Genomic DNA, 18,030 nt, shown 5'->3' with positions numbered 1-18,030 from the left:
TCTATCTTTTTACATATGTACCGCACACATTGTGACGCCATGCTTCTATCTTTCTACGTGTGTAGCATCAAACATTGTGACAAAATTCTTCTATCTTCTTACACATTAAGCGTCACACATTGTGACGTCATGCTTCTATCTTCTTACATATGTACCGTCACACATTGTGACGTCATACTTCTATCTTCCTACGTGTGTAACATCACACATTGTGACAAAATGCTTCTATCTTCTAACACATTAAGCGTCACACATTGAGACGTCATGCTTATGACATCTATCTTCTTACATATGTAGCGTCATCAATGTGACGTCATGTGTCATGGATCTAACTTTTGACATGTGTTGCATCTCCACATGGAGCTTCAAAGATATACCGAGGAACAAGACAGACTATACCTGTCATTTGATTTTGTCAAATTCTTTAGATGTATCCTCATATTAGACAGCACAATGCAATGTCCTTTATATATTGGTATTAATCACTCTAGGCCAGACAGGACAAATAGACAACACATGTGAAAGTGCTACAGTAAAATTTGATTGCTCTTATCTTGTCGATATTATCCTTTAAGGTAACCGCGTTGGCATCTTCTGTAATGACAAAAAGGCGGTACGATAGGTGACTGAGTGAGTGAGTGAGTGCGTGCGTGCGTGCGTGCGTGCGTGCGTGCGTGCGTGAGTGAGTGAGTGAGTGCTTGCGTGCGTGCGTGCGTGCGTGCGTGAGTGAGTGAGTGAGTGAGTGAGTGAGTGAGTGAGTGAGTGCGTGCGTGCGTGCGTGCGTGCGTGCGTGAGTGAGTGAGTGAGTGAGTGAGTGAGTGAGTGAGTGAGTGTCCATTTCATGTGGGCGTAGCCCACAAGCACAGGTATGGTGCTGACAAACTTCAAAACAATCAGGGATTCGAACTCACGCCAATAGATCTTTGGCACTACCAATGGGGGCACCTCTCACAGCCTTAGAGGACTGGGCCACCCGTGGCCCTTATAGTATCAGAATAAGAAAGCTATATCACGACAAGTTCGAGTATAACATTCTTACAAACTGATGCTGACATACTCGATATTGGATGAAGTCTGATAGTTGTCAGAGAATGCGTGAGCTGGATTTATCGAAGCTTGTAACAACAGGTATACCCTCCGCCTGTATCGTTTTTCCCGTCCATTTTTTCCCTTGAAAATAAGAGGAGCAAAAGAAACTATACCTCTCAGCTGATTATGTTTGATTTTCAAATGAAACATCATAATTAAGCGATAATATAATATTATCAAAAATGGACCGTCGCTAGGTCAACACTCAAGGAATTCTTCCTCATGGTTTTATTTTAAAATGTAATTTGATTTAAACCTTTTAACAAGAGTTACGAAAAGATGACAAATTCCCCGGCCTCCACAAATTCAAAGAACAAATCATATTACAGTAAACTACGTTTATAACGAACATGCTTATAACGAATTGACGGATATTACGAAAAGTTTTTTGTCCCGTTCATTGGCTGTATATGAGCTGTATATATGCGTATAACGAACTACGGTTATAACGAACTAAATCTGTGGCCCTTTTAGTTAGTGTCGGAGTCGGAGTGCAAGAATGTCGGATTAACGGGACTAAATAGCACTGAATCAATCGTTCCCATCATTTGTGTCGGATAAAGCCGAGTGTCGGATTAACGAGTGTCGGATTAACGAGTGTCGGATTAACGAGACTTGACTGTATATTATAACCGTAGTTTACTGTATTGTTTCTGCAAGTCCTACAGGAGGACTTCATGAGAATATTCCTACCAAATGTGTCCGTCTGTATAAAAGAGTAGTTATTGAGTCATCGAAACAATCCCAAGAAAATGATTCGAAACTTTGTATTTGTATATGTCAGATCCATTTTCACAAAGATATGAGTTGGGGGATATCACAGATTTGGTGCATGGCTCATAGAAATGTGGCCAGACCCTCAAACTGCCGACATACACTTCCCCATGGTAGAACAAAGCAAACTTAGATTTTCTTTGTTTTTGTATCCAACTGACAAGTAAATGATAAGATGTAGTCAAATGTTTTGGTGTCAGATACTGTTTTGGGGTAAAAATTCTCTTTTGTCAGTCGCTTTACATCCCAAATCATGCTTTGGACATGACATGTTCATGAAAAGTGTGGAATATAGTTATTGGTGTCATTCATTGGTTACCCCCTCCTGCAAGCGAGTCAAAACGAGGCACGATTACATATATATACCGACGTAACAATCGTTATATCAAGAGTCTAGAAGAGTCAGACGAGAAATGTCAACTGTTGGGTGATGTCCAATCGAAACTCATTTAGACATTATAAACTTGATTATCTGAATATTTCATAACTTTGCTTTGATATATACAGCAGCAAGCAAGAGTCGAGCAAGGATTGTAGAAATGTATATATTTGAACGGACATGTTTAAGCTCTTGCTTGGTGTTGATGTTGTCGTATTGCAAGATATACACCAAGTTCCAAAACTGTTCAAACGGTTAGAGAGAGGTGTGGTGGGTCGGTGGAGAGTGCCCACGACTAATATGAAGACAGAGATCATATTAGATGATTAAATATTAGTTGAGATAATGATAATGTTATGAAAATTATTTGAACTCGCATATCTTGTATCAACGACACACGGTTAACAGTTATAAAGCATAAACTGACCATTGGTCAAGACCCAGCGTTACAGCTGCAAGTTGGACATCCACTGGCATCACTGGCGAATCCTTCAGGACAGATCGTCCGGTCGCATTGCAGCGTTGGGCAAACAGATCTACACTGACACGTCCGACAACCATCCACAAACTTGAAGCCGAGCTGACACTGCGTGGTGCCACAGTCGGGGGGAGGGGAGGGGCAGACGGGGGCGGGTCCACATCTACACACAGGGCAGCCGTTGACCCTCACAAGGGAGGACCCGGCAAAACAGTCGAGGAGAGCCAGGCACGGGAGAGGGGGACAGGCTACAGCCGTCTCGGGTCCTGGTGAAACAGTAAGTCATAATGGTTAAAGTCGACAACAGTTCACAACATGTACAGTAAACTACGTTTATAACGAATACGCTTATAACGAACTGACGGATATAACAAACTTATTTTGTGTTTGTCCCGGCCATTTGCTGTATATATGCTGTATATGCTTACAACGAACTACGGTTATAACACGAAAATTAGCGGTCCCTTTGAGTTCGTTATAACCGTAGTTTACTGTACCATACTGGAGATACGTTATATTGCAGATGTTTTAAAATAGTGTATTTGCGATATATCTTTTAACAGATGCGGTTCTGGAATTAATACTTTCGTGGATGTACATCTTCCCGAGGCAAGTGAGTTAACTGACTATAAAAGTCCAGTTTCCACCCTTGCCGAACTAGGCTGGTATTATGGAGTTAGATTTTGACTGGACTAACGAGTCTATGTATAGTCCAATCAAAATCGCGCACTGAAATCGAAATCCGGTTCGTAAAGTGTCATGCAGATTTCGGTCGACTGCAGGATTTGGAAAGCATGTGCACCGCTAATTCGTTGTCAACAGATATTTTCTAAATCTTTTCATGCTTTTAATCAAGGTGCTCACGTGATTTGATGCACTTCGCGATGTAAGACTCGTTTTATCACAATATAGATCTTGATTATCAATCAGAACGCCTTGACTGGCGCCACCGTTTTGTTTGAAGCAAGTGATACGAGAGGTTGAATCTGATTGGTCAATAGGAGGGGCATAGAAAGGACATAACTCGTAATAGCCACTGGTGGCGCTATGATCGAGCCCAGGAATTCCAGCCTAGTTCGGCAAGGGTGGAAACTGGACTTTTAAAGTCAGTTAACGCTCTTGCCTCGGGAAGATGGTGGATGTATTGATAAATAATGGACTGATTTTACCAAACAATATATAAATCCAGGTTTCTTTCTCTGAATACTGTGCCCTTTTAGCATGAGCATGAGGCTAATTTCAGCTGCCGGGCAAAATAACGGTTACATCCATGTTTGACTGTGCCAAAGAAGAAATGGTTATTCAATGGTGATGTATTTGAGTAAGCGAGTGAGTTGGGTTTAACGCCGCTTTAAATAGTATTCCAGTTATATCGCGGCGTTTCAGCTTAATGTGGGAGGAAAGCCCGAAGTGATGCAGGTTTATGTATTTGAAACAGGTATCATATTTGGTTTTTGGACCTTCACTTTGAAGTGTTTTGGATACTGTTTTCAGTCCAGTAACGTTTTGATAACGTTTGTAAATATGGTCAAATCCAGTTTCGAGTGGATACATCTATTGTGCTGATAGTTTATATATCCGCCATTTTCAACGTCATTAAAGAAAACCTGATTAATAATACGGTTCCAGTAACTGTATTTCCTTTACTAAGAAAACAGGACTTCATTGACTTCATATTACTGAACAACAAAGCCAGTATTATAAGCCGACTCTACTAGTACTGGTCAAGAGACTGTCGGCTCCACATATCATTGAGTCAGCCGATTCTACAAAACGTTCGTATAAGTGGCGAAGAGGAAGGTCTCTGTTTAGTTGAGTTCATGGTCTTAAAATGAGACGAAATTATTAACATTACAGGTACAAAAAAATCCACAACGTAATTCAGTTATTGTTTGAAGCCCGCCGTGAAATTGCTGGAATATTGCTAAAATCGGCGTAAAACCATACTCACTCACTCACTCACTCACTCACTCACTCACTCACGCACGCACGCACGCACGCACGCACGCACTCATGCACTCACTCACTCACTCACTCATTCACTCACTCACTCACTCACTCATCCACCCACTCACTCACTCACTCAGTATTGTTTGAAGCACTGTAATGCTGGGCTTGAACAATTACTGTGTAATTGCTGACTTACTTCTACATTCACACTTCGGACATCCAAATCCAATGTCGTCCGTGACAAACCCAAGGGGACATGTCTGAGGTGAGCACGTGAGAGGGGGGCAGGCTTCGGGGTTGCATTCACAGGTTGGGGAGACGCAGCTGTCCACCCTCTTGAACCCAAAGGTACAGAAGGTCACAGACGCACATTCTGGAAGGGGAGGGCAGGAAAATGGCGGAGTGCATACGCAGACATCACAGCCATTGACGTCCTTCTGAAAGCTAGTCCCAAATAGACAGTCTGATGGGCAGGCAGGAAATGTCGGACATTGAGGTGGTGTTGCGCATGTGCAGACACGGCATCCGGCGACATGTTGGCACACTGGTGTAGATGGATTTGCGCATGTTCGTTCTGGCGGACATGTTGGTCTGTTTCCTGGCAACACATAAAAATACAGTCACATAAAGTCACAGAGAAGATACGAGAACGCTATTTAGGAGACAAACCGTGTGTTTTTAATTCAGAGGTTTCCAACATAAATTTGATATCATTTTATTTTGTTTGGTTGAACATAAGGACAAATTATTTAAAAAAACTGAAACCCAGCTCTCCGAACGAATAGCAAAGGTCGGTCCCTAAAGAGAAGGACTGGAAAAATAAATGTTGCGTATGGCTAGGTAAAGTTTTAGTTATTGCAAAAGTTTAAGTTGTAAAAGTTACTTGTGCATTTTAAACGTATCTAAAGCTTAAAAGTGCCCTGCGAAGTCTAAAACCTGGGTTGTGACAATTTGGCTTGCCCAAGGATGAGAACCTTTGCGCATTGTGATCTAACATACACCTATAAATAACCCAAGTGGAAGTTTTTTTTAATATCTATGTAGGACTTTCTTAAAAATTAAAAAGAAAACAAGAGTCTCGACTGAAATTAGAAGTTGTCGTTTATATTTAAGGAACTTACTCTTAACCTACAAAAACATACTTGCTTAGCTAATCATAGTAAAATATATCCTTAAGGAACGTTAAACCCAATGCGGCGGTCGTATATTCACGGACAGATGCGATACAGCGGAAACGTCTATCACCTGTCCTGTCTAACCTCAGTCTGACGTCATGTTTTGTAAAACTCGCAAAACCTGACCTAAATTTATTATGAAGATATATTTATGTGACAGATCGTGGTGGCAATGACTGGAATCCTCGTGTTGCTACAACAGCTTTGATTTATACATAAAATTAACATGGCGTTATGACGTGTTGGTACATAAATACCATTCCAAAGGTCTTAATGATTTTTATGTACAACTAGAACTGAGATGGTGTTAAGCGGGATTTAGTTTGTAACTGGAACTCTAGAGGTGTTACGACGGGTTGTGTTTAAAACTAAAGGCCCAGCTATGGGTGTTATGTCTGGATTTAGTTTGTAACTGGAACTCTAGAGGTGTTACAACGGGTTGTGTTTAAAACTAAAGGCCCAGCTATGGGTGTTACGTCGGGATTTAGTTTGTAACTGGAACTCTATAGAGGTGTTACGACGGGTGATTTAAACTAAAGGCCCAGCTAGGGGTGTTACGACCGATTGGTTTAAAACTAAAGACCCAGCTATGAGTGTTACGAAGGGTTGGTTTAAAACTAAAGGCCCAGCTATGGGCGTTACGACGGGTTCGTTTAAAACTAAAGGCCCAGCTATGAGTGTTACGAAGGGTTGGTTTAAAACTAAAGACCCAGCTATGAGTGTTACGAAGGGTTGGTTTAAAACTAAAGGCCCAGCTATGGGCGTTACGACGGGTTCGTTTAAAACTAAAGGCCCAGCTATGAGTCTTACGACCGATTGGTGTAAAACTAAAGACCCAGCTATGAGTGTTACGAAGGGTTCGTTTAAAACTAAAGGCCCAGCGAGGGATGTTACGACGAATTTAGAAGTTTGGTAGGATATTTGACATGGCCAAAAAGATCATGAATGAGGGACATAAAACAGAATATATATAAAGTCGGTGGAGGATAAACAGTAACTACTTTTTCATCCGACCACTTCTTAGTGATGCCTATCAAACAATTTAACATATAACAACAATTACACAATGAGCGGAATACCTGCTCTGACAACACAAATAGCGATGAGCGGACCTTCCAGCTAAAGCATACATGAGGTGAGCGGAGCTGCAGCTCATCCTCAGGTCGTCCCGACACCAGCACTCGGAATACCAAGCTTGACTAACACCGTAATGAGTGAGTGAGTGAGTGAGTATGGTTTTACGCCGCCTTTAGCAATATTCCAGCAATATCACGGCGCGGGACACCAGAAATGGGCTTCACACATTGTACCCATGTCGGAAATCGAACCCGGGTCTGCGGCGTGACGAGCGAACGCTTTAACCACTAGGCTACCTGACCGCCCCAACACCGTAATGATAACACATACATAGGAACAATCAACAATGGACAAAGACACAATGACGTTGCTCTGGACATTGGACATATGAGCGTGATGAACCGATGGTCAAATAAGGCAATAAATGTCATACAGTATAACTAACAGTAATTAACGGGAAGTGATATGACACAATTGTAGCCCAGGTTGGCTGACAGTCAATATACAATGAAATGCTGGTAAGGATTAACAACAGGGATTAGCGTCTTATAAATAATGGCAATTAAGTTATGACTACAGGGTAATTAGCCTTTGGAATCGTGTTATTCAGACAATGCTTGTCCCAAATCAGTCACTATGACACTATTAAGAGATGGGCCAAAGGCCATGGTGACCACGGTGATGTCCTCATGGAGTCCGGCATGGTGTGCCCAAAACGATGGAATCTTGTAAAAAAACAGGTGAAAAGAAGTTTAAAGGAGCTAAAATAATGGACAGGAGCATGTATAGGGGCTGACGGGTCAGGCGAAACAGGCCTATGTTTGTCTATTCGAATGTTTACGTACACTAAAATACCTTTACGAAATGGACGTCTACGATAGTATGTTGTCCGACGTGCCTCTGTAGTCGCCAGTAGCAATACTGCAGCTACTACGAAGTAAACTGTCTCCATATAGTCGTTGTCTATGTCCCTGTGTTGACTAAAGGGTGTGTTGTAGTAGATGTCCCTGCGTTGACTTGAAGAGTGTGTCGTCGACGATGTCCCCACGTTGACTGAAGAGTGTGTCGTCGACGATGTACCTGCGGCGGATGCGTGTCTCGTCCCTTCTTTTATGCTGCGTCAGAAATGTCCTGTTGAACGCGGAAATGTTTGATATGTTACCCAACATCCAACGTCACTCAACACATAGCTGTAGGCCAATCACAGGTCACACACACAACCTGGCTGTTGTTCTTGGACGTTGAGATAGTGTTTGTAATTCTGTTCCTGATTGTTGAAATATTGTTTGTTTCTTTCTTGTTTAACGCCGCACTCAGCAATGTTACAGCTATATGACGGCGGTCTGTAAAAAATCGAGTCTGGATCAGACAATCCAGTGATTGACATAATAAACATCGATCTACACTATTGGTATGCGATGACATCCATCAACTAAGTCACCGAGTGTGACAACCCGATCCCGTTTGTCGTCTCTTACTACAAGCATAGTTGCTTAAGACCTATTCTACCCCGGATCTTCACGGGTCTATAGACATCCAGATGTGATGAGGTGAGCTGAAATGGGGTTTAACGTCGCGTTCAAGGTTATTGCACTTATTTAGTGACGTGCATGCGTGTGCGTGTGTGCGTTTGTGCGTGTGTGTGTAAAGCGCGTGTGTGTGTGGCTGCTTATACTAGTCCGGACTGATGCCGATTTATAGTGCTAGCACACTGAGACACCATGCCGCAGTTTAACATGAATACCCCATTCACGTGCGTGCGTGCGTGCGTGCGTGCGTGTGTGTGTGTGTACGTACGTGTGTGTACATGTGTGTAAGCGCGCGTGTGTGTGGCTGCTTGTACTAGTCCGGTTCAATGTCGGTTTTAATACGCTAGCCCACTGAGATACCACGCCGCAGTTTAACATGAATACCCCACTCACGTGCGTGTGTGTGCGTGCGTGTGCGTGTGTGTGTGTGTGTGTGTGTGCGTGTGTGTGCGTGTGTACGTGTGTGTGCAGGCGTTTGTGTGTGTAACTGCTTGTACTAGTCCGGGCTAATGTCGGTTTTAATACGCTAGCCTACTGAGATACCATGCCGCGGTGTTACATTAGGATAAGTATTGTTACATTCTTTACTGTTTCTAATGTTTGGCTCTAGCTACATGTATCCTCCAACCATCATCACCCGTCCATCACCCGTCCATCACCCGTCCATCGTCCATCCATCACCCGTCCATCACCCGTCCATCACCCGTCCAACACCCGTCCATAACCCGTCCATCACCCGTCCAACACCCGTCCATCACCCGTCAATCCAACATTATAGTGCTGAGGAGTAATTTTCGAATTTCATGACAGGTTACCAAAGTAACCAATTCAAAGATAATTTTAGACACCTTATAAAGATAAGAATTTTATTGTCAAAAACAAGTTTCATATACAGCTTCAAACACCATTACAGTAGATTGATATAAACCACAATATAAAAACACCCGTGAGGATCCGGGGTAGAATAGGTATTCAGCAACCCATGCTTGTCGTAAGAGGCGACTAGCGGGATCGAGGGATCAGGCTCCCTGACTTGGTTGATACATGTCATTATATCCCAATTGCGTGGATCGATGCTCATGATGTTAATCAATGGATGTTCTGGTCTAGACTAGATTATTTACAGACCGCCGCCATATAGCTGGAATAGTGCTGAGTTAAACAACAAACAAGCAAGTACAATATAAACATACATGGTGTACAATTGTGACCAAGACCAACCAATGGAGGTATTATATTCAGTCACGTGTATCATATCTATAGATTAAAGATGAATACTTTCAATCTGAATGTGCGGTTTCTGTAAATGTCGCCCATGAGCAAACATTTCCAGGTAACTAATTCTTCTATCTTAATTATATTATCAAATAAACCAATATTTTCATAAATCCAATAATATTGGGTAGCCTTTCACCCAAAATGGTTGTGACAAGGTGCGACACTCATCTCTGAATAGTAAATTATGAAGAGAACTTCCAAGTGATATTGTCAACAAGGCTGAAGAGGATGATTTCAACTGTTTGTAAGTTATCCTTCACACAACATTTGAGAAGTTTCTCAAATGACCCAAAAAATTGTGACGTTAAGTTTAAAACCAGTTGAATGAACGTTTGAATGTTGATAGGAACTTGCACTGTAGGCGTGTGGGATCCAGAGTTTAAAAAAATGTTTTTGACGACCAAATCACCACCCAAACTCACCAGGACGTTCAGGTGAGCTAAAACTATTTATGGAAGGTTATACAGTTGGGAACATGTTCGCGGAACCTAAAACAATACACTTTTTTCAGTTTCAAGTCTACACTTTGAATTTGACATCAGTTACAGCTGACATGACCAATATCATATGAACCATGTCAATTTTGTACATGCCACTCACATGACACCATAAAGCCACCAAGTCATCAAGTAGGGCTCGGCTCGGCACGAAGCTTCTCCATCCATTCCTGCCATGACATCCTACACAATGACCCCTTCTCATCTAGTTTGTAGGCAAACGGTCCACCTTTATCTGTGAACACACAGCCATTTACCGGCCCGACTGAGATTTCGATGACGTAATTGTCTTCTCTGACGTGATGAAAAGCAACATCCACGAGGTCATGAAGGTCACATGGTTGTTTCGTGTGAATGTTCGGTATGATCATCATGTTTTCTCGTACAAGGGTTTTTAACTCCTCTGTGTACGCTGTATGTTGCCGGGACGGGATGGGACAACCCGTTATATCCACTTTAACCCTATTATCAACACCTATATAGATGGACCCACCAGAGCGGTTTTTGGAGAATGCTGAAATATATATTTGTAATCGACATGTGTAAAATTGTTCAGACGCACGAACAGGAACATCCCTTTGACGTTGAAAGCGTTTGTCTACTCCGTCTTGAATATCCTCCACTCCTCTAATCAGCGGAGGTCCGTGTCCTGCTGCCTGTTTTCCGAAGAGCAATGTCCTCAGCTGGGGAAGGGAAACAGTTACACAACCGCCGTACACGGCGATGAAGCTGTTTACACTTGTTGTACATACACGCGTTGCGTGAGATACCGTAATGATGACAAAGTCCGTATCCCCATACCACTCTCTTTGTATGGTATGAGAATAGATTTCCTCTTCGCCAATCGCTAAGGTATCAGATTGTAAAAACATTTCATCGAATCGTGCGAGGTTTCTATCTTGTTTGTTTCGTCCATTGATGTGACACAAGATGCACCCACCTCCAGAATATCTCACAGCAGAAATCCTCCTCGCCATTTCAAACCGTTTCTTGTGCCGCGTTTCTCTCAAGTTGGATCTCAATAAAGTTGCAACATCGATGTGGATAACAACTTGATTTGTATTGACGTCAGGGTCTCTGTTGTCACGCATGTTTCGACATTCATCGCAACCTGAAAGAGCAAAACAAGAGTGTTTTTTTGACAATTTGAAAATGTAATAAGGCAGCAGACGCCACTGAGCGTAACTTATGATTACTCCGCCTACCCTACAGTAACGCCTCACCCACAGAGGAGCCGACTCGTAATTGTCAAAAAGGTACGATAATGAGCAGACTTGATTATACACACGTAAGAAAATAAGCAATAAATAAACAAAAAACAAAACAGTCCAGATATTTGTGATCATCAAAACTCATTCGCCGCCCAACAACTCTTATGCAACCTTCAACGTAGTCATAGGCGACACACAACAGCAGTATTTGTGTCGTCATAATGACGTACCAGTTACCGACACTATATTCGTCACCACTCGCCCCTTTCCGTAACCTGCAAGAAAACACGTCCCCGATCGCATTCGTGACCAACTCGTGTTATTCCGGGACAAGCGGAAAAGGGAGTCGTGCCCCTATCATGGCCATTTTTACGACCGGGTTCCGTCTTTGCACAAACGGGCATACCTAAAACAATTGTCAACATTCATCGATAGGGGGCCGCGTCTTCTTGCAAGCTACGGAAAGGGGCGAGTGGTGACGGATGCCCCGATCGATGAATGCTATCTGCCAAAATACGACAAACCAATCAGAATGCGCGTATGATTTCAAGGTCTTCGTCAAAGAATTCCTCAGAAATATTTTATGATTTTACATATGTCTTGCATAAAAAAATATACCCAAAACACAGTTAAATGAACTTAACCATACTGTATAATTCAACATGTTCCGATGTGTTTTAAATTACATCTGAAATACATATATTATAAGGGGAAATATATGTGAACCATTACGCAACGAGTTGACAATTGTTTTAGGTATACCCGTTTGCGCTAAGACGGAACCCGGTCGCATAAATGGCCATGAGAGGGGCACGAGTCGCTATTCGGCTCGAAAAACTGACACTTGAGGGAGACGTAAAATGTAGTCATAGGCGACAACAACTATACTGTTTTTGACGTCATGATGCATCTGACAATATTTTGAGGCGTACATACAATAGAACAACTAGAATAGAAGTACATGGAGAAGTTTGAAAAATTATACTTCTGGGCCCCGTTCCACAAAGCGATCTTAGCGCTAAGGTGATTGTAACTCCCATTCTTTAACACTGACTTACGACAGTCGTAGCGCTAAGATTGCTTTGTGGTTACGGGGCCCTGGTTTAAGTTTAGGTTTCAAAAGTCTAATGAACATCTAAACTCAACCTAGAAGAGACTCCAATCGGGCGACTCTTGCACACCAAGCGGCTAGCCAAGGCTAGAAAGTATGTTTTTTAACAGACTTAAATCCGTTGTTACGGATTAGCATGTTCACTAACATGCGTAATAAGCCCACCATGATAAGGTGCAGTGTTTGTGCTATAAAACATGTGTTATATACAATAAAGGTCCAATTGGTTATTTAGTTGCAGCCTAAGAGGTAACAAAAAACTAAGGAAATTAAACATTTAGCATACAAAAATACATGGGGGCAGTCCCTCAATTTCAACCTCGTCACACATGGGAATACAAAAATCCGATCCATTTAGTCGCCTCTTACAAGCACAATTACTTGCTTGATAGCTATTCTAAACCGGATTGGCCGCGGAATACCCTTTTCTCACTCACCATCTACATCTTTATCTCTTAGTCTAAAACAGAAACAAATTAGAAATAAGACATGCATGTAGAATACGATGATAAACTAAACATTGCAATATAGTTACTAAAGACGCTGTGTCACATGGATTTATAGCTATTACTAACAATGTTTAAGACGCTGGAGGATTTATATCATAATTATAACAATATAATCTATAATTGACGCTACTTACAGATCAGCAAGCACTGAATCAGTATCCACAACTTCTTTTCCCTGAGAAGGTTCTCCTCTGGATGACATTGAGCTAATCCCAGAGTCGCTTTGGGAAGCGGCATACTGCTTTCCTAAAATGGTACTGACCAATGAAAAAAGCATCCAGACAACAAAGCAATGATGATTCTAAATGAAGTTTGCAATTGATTGTCTTTATTTTATAGCCAATAATACTCGTATTTGTATCATTGTGATGTTAATAGATAGGACTTATTGTAATATCAATCACCCATGGGGATCCTGGTTAGAATATGTCCCCGGTACTTTATTGCTTGTGGTGAGATGAGTCCACATTAGATCAGGTGATCAGGCTCGCTCCCATGGCCGACTTTGTGTCCTCGGCCCACGAGGGGTTAGGTGCGTTACGCATGCCTTCAGTCATTGGTTTGTCTGGCCAAGACTTGATTTTGTACAAATGCTGGTTGTGACCTTAAAGAACAGACAAAAAAAACAACAACCCAAAACAATATCTTGCCTTTTCCCTCCTTTTCTGTCGAGAATGTTGGCAGGTCAGGGACAACATCACATTCGTCCATGATCTTTATCTCACAATTCACACTGAAGTCGTCTTTAATGTTGTATTTTCCAAGTATTGTTTTTAACAGAAGGGACACTTCATCCCTTCTGCTGAACATTTGCTCTGCATCTTCTATGGTATCATGCCCGAACTCAAGAATTAAGCTTCCTTCTTTCATACGGACAGAGGACGCGCCATGTTTGTCTTTGACAGCGTTTTTTATGTCTCTCAGTCCTCTGTATGAATTTGCCATCAAACTGGACATTGCATCACTGTCAATATCACTAAGTGTACAAATTACGCGGTTAGAAGAAGAATCAGCATTTGGTACCATCCCACAATCTGTTGTAAGATGCACAATCCATCCATTTTTGCATGTGGCTTTATTAGGAAATAAGAGCAGAAATTTAATATATGCTTTGACGAAAGATAAACGCTATAAACATGTTGAATAAACAACTCAATATTTAATATTAGAAAACTTGCACATTTGCAATAAATTTTTATGCATACGTGTGAATATTGAACATAAAAGAGTTTACCTGTCGCCTCGACTTTGTCATTGCTGTATGTTCCACGTACCGACACCTCTCCGTCTTTTACTGATATATAAAGACAATACTCACAGAAACAAAACACAGTATTCACCATTATAACACATTGAAATCATAGTTGGATACGACCGTTGGATTTACCAGTAACAGATTGTTCTTTTGTTGTACGTAATTGAGTTTTGACACGTGGCGTGAATAACACGTCATGCAAGTGGCCCAGCGGTATAAGGTGTGGAAAGTAGACGTGCTGATTGACTCCTATTATGTTCCGACGACTCTCGGTCTCATAATCGTGTTCGTGAATCAGCGTGAGTTTTAGTTAACACACACAGCTTCAACATTGAGGTGAGGTGCAATGTGGTCTTATATCGCGATGAAGATTATCGCACTTTTATAACGACGTGCATGAACGTGTCTGTGACTCGGTGTGTGGCTGCTACCCCTGACTAATGCCAATTGTCAGATACGATGCCGCAGTTTAAGATGGACACCCGACCCAGACAGAGTATACTCCGAGCCGACCAGTCCTTGTAACAAGTAGCATCTTTAAACGTCTTTTCATATGACGCGGCCTGGGATCGAACCAGCGGCCTTCTGCTTCCCGGCAGACGCTCTGTCAACTAACCACGGATGAAGTCCTTTGAAAAATGACTTTGTACAAATGGTAAACATGTGGAGGAAATTTTCAAATTTTCAAAAATGATGACTGATCCAATTCCCTATTTTCACTTGTACCATGTTTCCGAGTGTTTTCAGGTAAGCATTTGACTTGCCTTTGCATGTGTTTGCTTATGTTATATTGACGGGTTGTACAGTGAACTCTGCTTTTAGCAGATATATCTTCTGACTGTGGAAATGGTTTTATCCCTGTTACTTACTTGGAATTCTGTCCGGCCATCGGATTGTTTTCAACGTCTTCCCACTAATGCTGACAAGAACCGCATCCCCCAATTCATCTGTATCATCTGTATCAAGGGGGGTGGTGTCTTTTACTCATGATATTAACTGCCGCTTGAACTGGGTTTTTTTCATAAAAAAAAGTTACATGCACTTCTAAATTTATAATTTCAAAAAAATATATGCAAGAACTATGCGTTGTTTTAAAAACAAGGCGGCGGTGGCACTCAAATTCAAACAAAGTTTACATGGATCTGACATTTATAGAATTTGATAAAATGTGGTGTTGTGTGTTGCGATTTGTCGTGTTGTGATGTGTTATATGGATTGGGGTAGGGTGGGGCGGGTTGGAGCGGGAGTGGTGTAGTGTGACTTGGTGTGGTTATAATTGTTTTTATTGTGGTATGGCGTTGCGTGGCGTTGCGTGGCATAGGTTGAAGGGGCGTGGCGTAACGTGGCGTGTCATCGCGTGGCGTGGCGTGACATGTACTGCGACGTTGCGTGTCATCGCGTGGCGTGGGTTGACGTGGCGTGGCGTGGCGTGGCGTGGGGTGACGGGGCCTGGCGTGGGGTGACGGAGCGTGCCGTGACATGTACTGCTACGTTGCGTGTGAAAGCGTGGCGTGGCGTGGCGTGGCGTGGCGTGGCGTGGCGTGGCGTGGCGTGGCGTGGCGTGGCGTGGGGTGACGGGGCGTGGCGTAACATGCACTGCGACGTGGCATGTCATCGCGTGGCGCGGGGTAACGGGGCGAGGCGTGGTGTAAGGTGACGGGGCGTGGCGTGGGGTGACGGGGCTTGGCGTGACATGTACAGCGACGTGGCTTGTCATCGCGTTGCGTGGGGTGACGGGTCGTTGCGTGGCGTGGCATGAGGTGACGGGGCGTGGCGTGGGGTGACGGGGCTTGGCGTGACATGTACTGCGACGTGGCGAGGTGTAGCGTGGCCGGGGATGGAATGCGTGATATGCATTGCGTGATGTGATTAAGACAAGAGACAATATATACATGTTAGATGTACCTTGTTCCTTGTCATGATCATTTGGCTCTTGTTTGGTGTTTCCAGAACCGTCCGATCCTTTCTGGCCAACTTGAAGCAGAAACAAGATATAATTATTATAATTTGCAATACACAATAAGAGGCCAATATCCATATGCCATTTAAAGGTTCCTTTTTCAGCAGTGGTTCTACTTATGGTATGTTTGTGTGAAAGTATTTCGAGCTTTCAGCAGGTTTTATGGTACGATTGTGGACTACATTTCTAATTCTCCACCAGTGACAAACATTATGACGATGCAATTCGCTATGTTGATCATATGATCCCGTGCTCTTTTCAGGTGAATAATTAACTTGCATTTACATGTGTTTGTGACGGGTGCCACCGGCGGGACAGGATACGCTCACCAGGTATCATAACTAATTCATATTAGTCATTCGTAATCATAAAACGTCAACGCCAGAGTTTTCACAGTCTCGATTATAAGCCGCATTCCACTGGGCGTAAATTCAAAATAGCAGTGAATATTATGTTTGATTTGTTTCTTGTTTAACGCCGCACTCAGCAATATTCCAACTATTTGACGGCGGTCTGTAAATAAGTCGAGTCTCATTAACATCATGAGCATCGATCCACGCAATTGCGATCGATGACATGCATGAACCAAGTCAGCGAGCCTGACCACCCGATCCCGTTAGTCGCTTCTTACGACAAGCATAGTCACCTTTCACTGATCTAACGCAATTCCCCGGACTGGTTGTTGCCTTTGTTGTTGTTTTTTTTCCCGTGAGTACCCGGATGATACGCAACGCAACTGAACGTGACCAGAGACTGGGATACCGTCTGCAAGGACAGCTAAATAAACTTGGAGGCTGGAGGCAATATGTGTTTTACGCATTTTTACATAAACACTGATTGGTTAACTGTGATCTATAAAGATTTCGACAAAGGGCGCATGTTAATTAATTTCTTCAGCCTAAACAAACAGACAGAAAGAACAGCGGAGCTCATCGGAAGCGTCATTTGGAAATACCCCAGATGGTTATAGTTTAATACTAAAAAGGTATCCAGTGAAAGCATTTTCGGATTGCGTCGATAATACGATTACTACTCCCTTGTTGTCATTCACGTTTTCTCGCATAACCCTACACTTGTGTATTTGTCGTCATTCACGTGATGCTCAGTTAATGAATTTATTACAGGTGCAATTAGTGGCAGCACCAGTTAGATTACCTGACAAAGGTTCCAATTTGGCATTTATTGTGTCTGTGGTAATTATTCAATCTACATCCAGGTTTGAAGTGAGGTGAAATGTGTGTTATGTAATATGCACGTGGCAGCCCAGCAAGAGATGATTGATCAGTTGATTTACCTTTTTTTGTAAATCAACGGATCGTTCCTAGTCATCAATGGATTAACAGAAAATATGTTGATTGATTAATCACTGTTATCTTGCACAGTGGATATGTCAAAAGTGAGTGTTTACATGTATAGGTTTACTAAAACAAAGGGAATACACTCTTATCATGGCGTGAAGTGCCGATGTAAAAACAACATACTTTGTTCAACGGGTTAACTGATAATACGTTGATTGGTTGATCGTTGTTATCAATCACTCAATGGATTTTTTAGGAACCGTGGACGTTATGAAAATAGTTGTCACGTGGGCTTTCTCAGCCGACCCTTGAGACTTGACACCTATGTGAAACACCTGAAACAATCCAAGTGATCAGTTGAGAAAGGAACACGGGTTATAATATCCCGAAACGACATATATCTTTTAAAATATTTGATTGTTACAGAGACACGTGGCATCAAATATGTTTCTTTGTACAG

At 42.4% G+C, this 18,030-nt stretch overlaps 2 protein-coding genes across 2 annotated transcripts; both read right to left on the bottom strand.

The window, feature by feature from the left end:
* Window positions 1-2,675: 2,675 nt before the first annotated feature.
* Window positions 2,676-5,654, bottom strand: LOC139460387 (antistasin-like). Its single transcript, XM_071241881.1, has 3 exons — window positions 5,645-5,654; window positions 4,867-5,268; window positions 2,676-2,986 (listed from the first exon to the last, which is right to left on the bottom strand). Exons 1-3 carry the CDS (start codon window positions 5,652-5,654, stop codon window positions 2,676-2,678), a joined length of 723 nt encoding a protein of 240 aa, XP_071097982.1.
* Window positions 5,655-9,605: 3,951 nt separating this feature from the next.
* Window positions 9,606-16,405, bottom strand: LOC139460760 (uncharacterized). Its single transcript, XM_071242230.1, has 7 exons — window positions 16,218-16,405; window positions 15,182-15,268; window positions 14,292-14,351; window positions 13,708-14,130; window positions 13,192-13,303; window positions 12,986-13,008; window positions 9,606-11,337 (listed from the first exon to the last, which is right to left on the bottom strand). The coding sequence occupies exons 1-7, from the start codon at window positions 16,348-16,350 to the stop codon at window positions 10,355-10,357; spliced, it is 1,821 nt and encodes a 606-aa protein (XP_071098331.1). The 5' UTR covers window positions 16,351-16,405; the 3' UTR covers window positions 9,606-10,354.
* Between the last annotated feature and the right edge of the window lie 1,625 nt (window positions 16,406-18,030).

Source organism: Haliotis cracherodii, unplaced genomic scaffold, assembly GCF_022045235.1.
Source record: "Haliotis cracherodii isolate W230 unplaced genomic scaffold, xgHalCrac1.p SCAF_14, whole genome shotgun sequence".
Lineage (NCBI taxonomy): Eukaryota > Metazoa > Mollusca > Gastropoda > Lepetellida > Haliotidae > Haliotis > Haliotis cracherodii.
Note: the sequence above shows the minus strand (reverse complement) of the source record. Positions and strands in the feature narration are given on the sequence as shown.

Coding starts and splice junctions, on each gene's coding strand:
- LOC139460387 (XM_071241881.1), bottom strand. Junction 2,987..4,866: donor TCCGAAGTGTGAATGTAGAA/GTAAGTCAGCAA, acceptor CTGTTTCACCAG/GACCCGAGACGGCTGTAGCC.
- LOC139460760 (XM_071242230.1), bottom strand. CDS start 16,350: ATGGATATTGGCCTCTTATTGTGTATTGCAAATTATAATAATTATATC. Junction 14,131..14,291: donor TGACAAAGTCGAGGCGACAG/GTAAACTCTTTT, acceptor TTCCTAATAAAG/CCACATGCAAAAATGGATGG. Junction 13,304..13,707: donor GACAGAAAAGGAGGGAAAAG/GCAAGATATTGT, acceptor GTACCATTTTAG/GAAAGCAGTATGCCGCTTCC.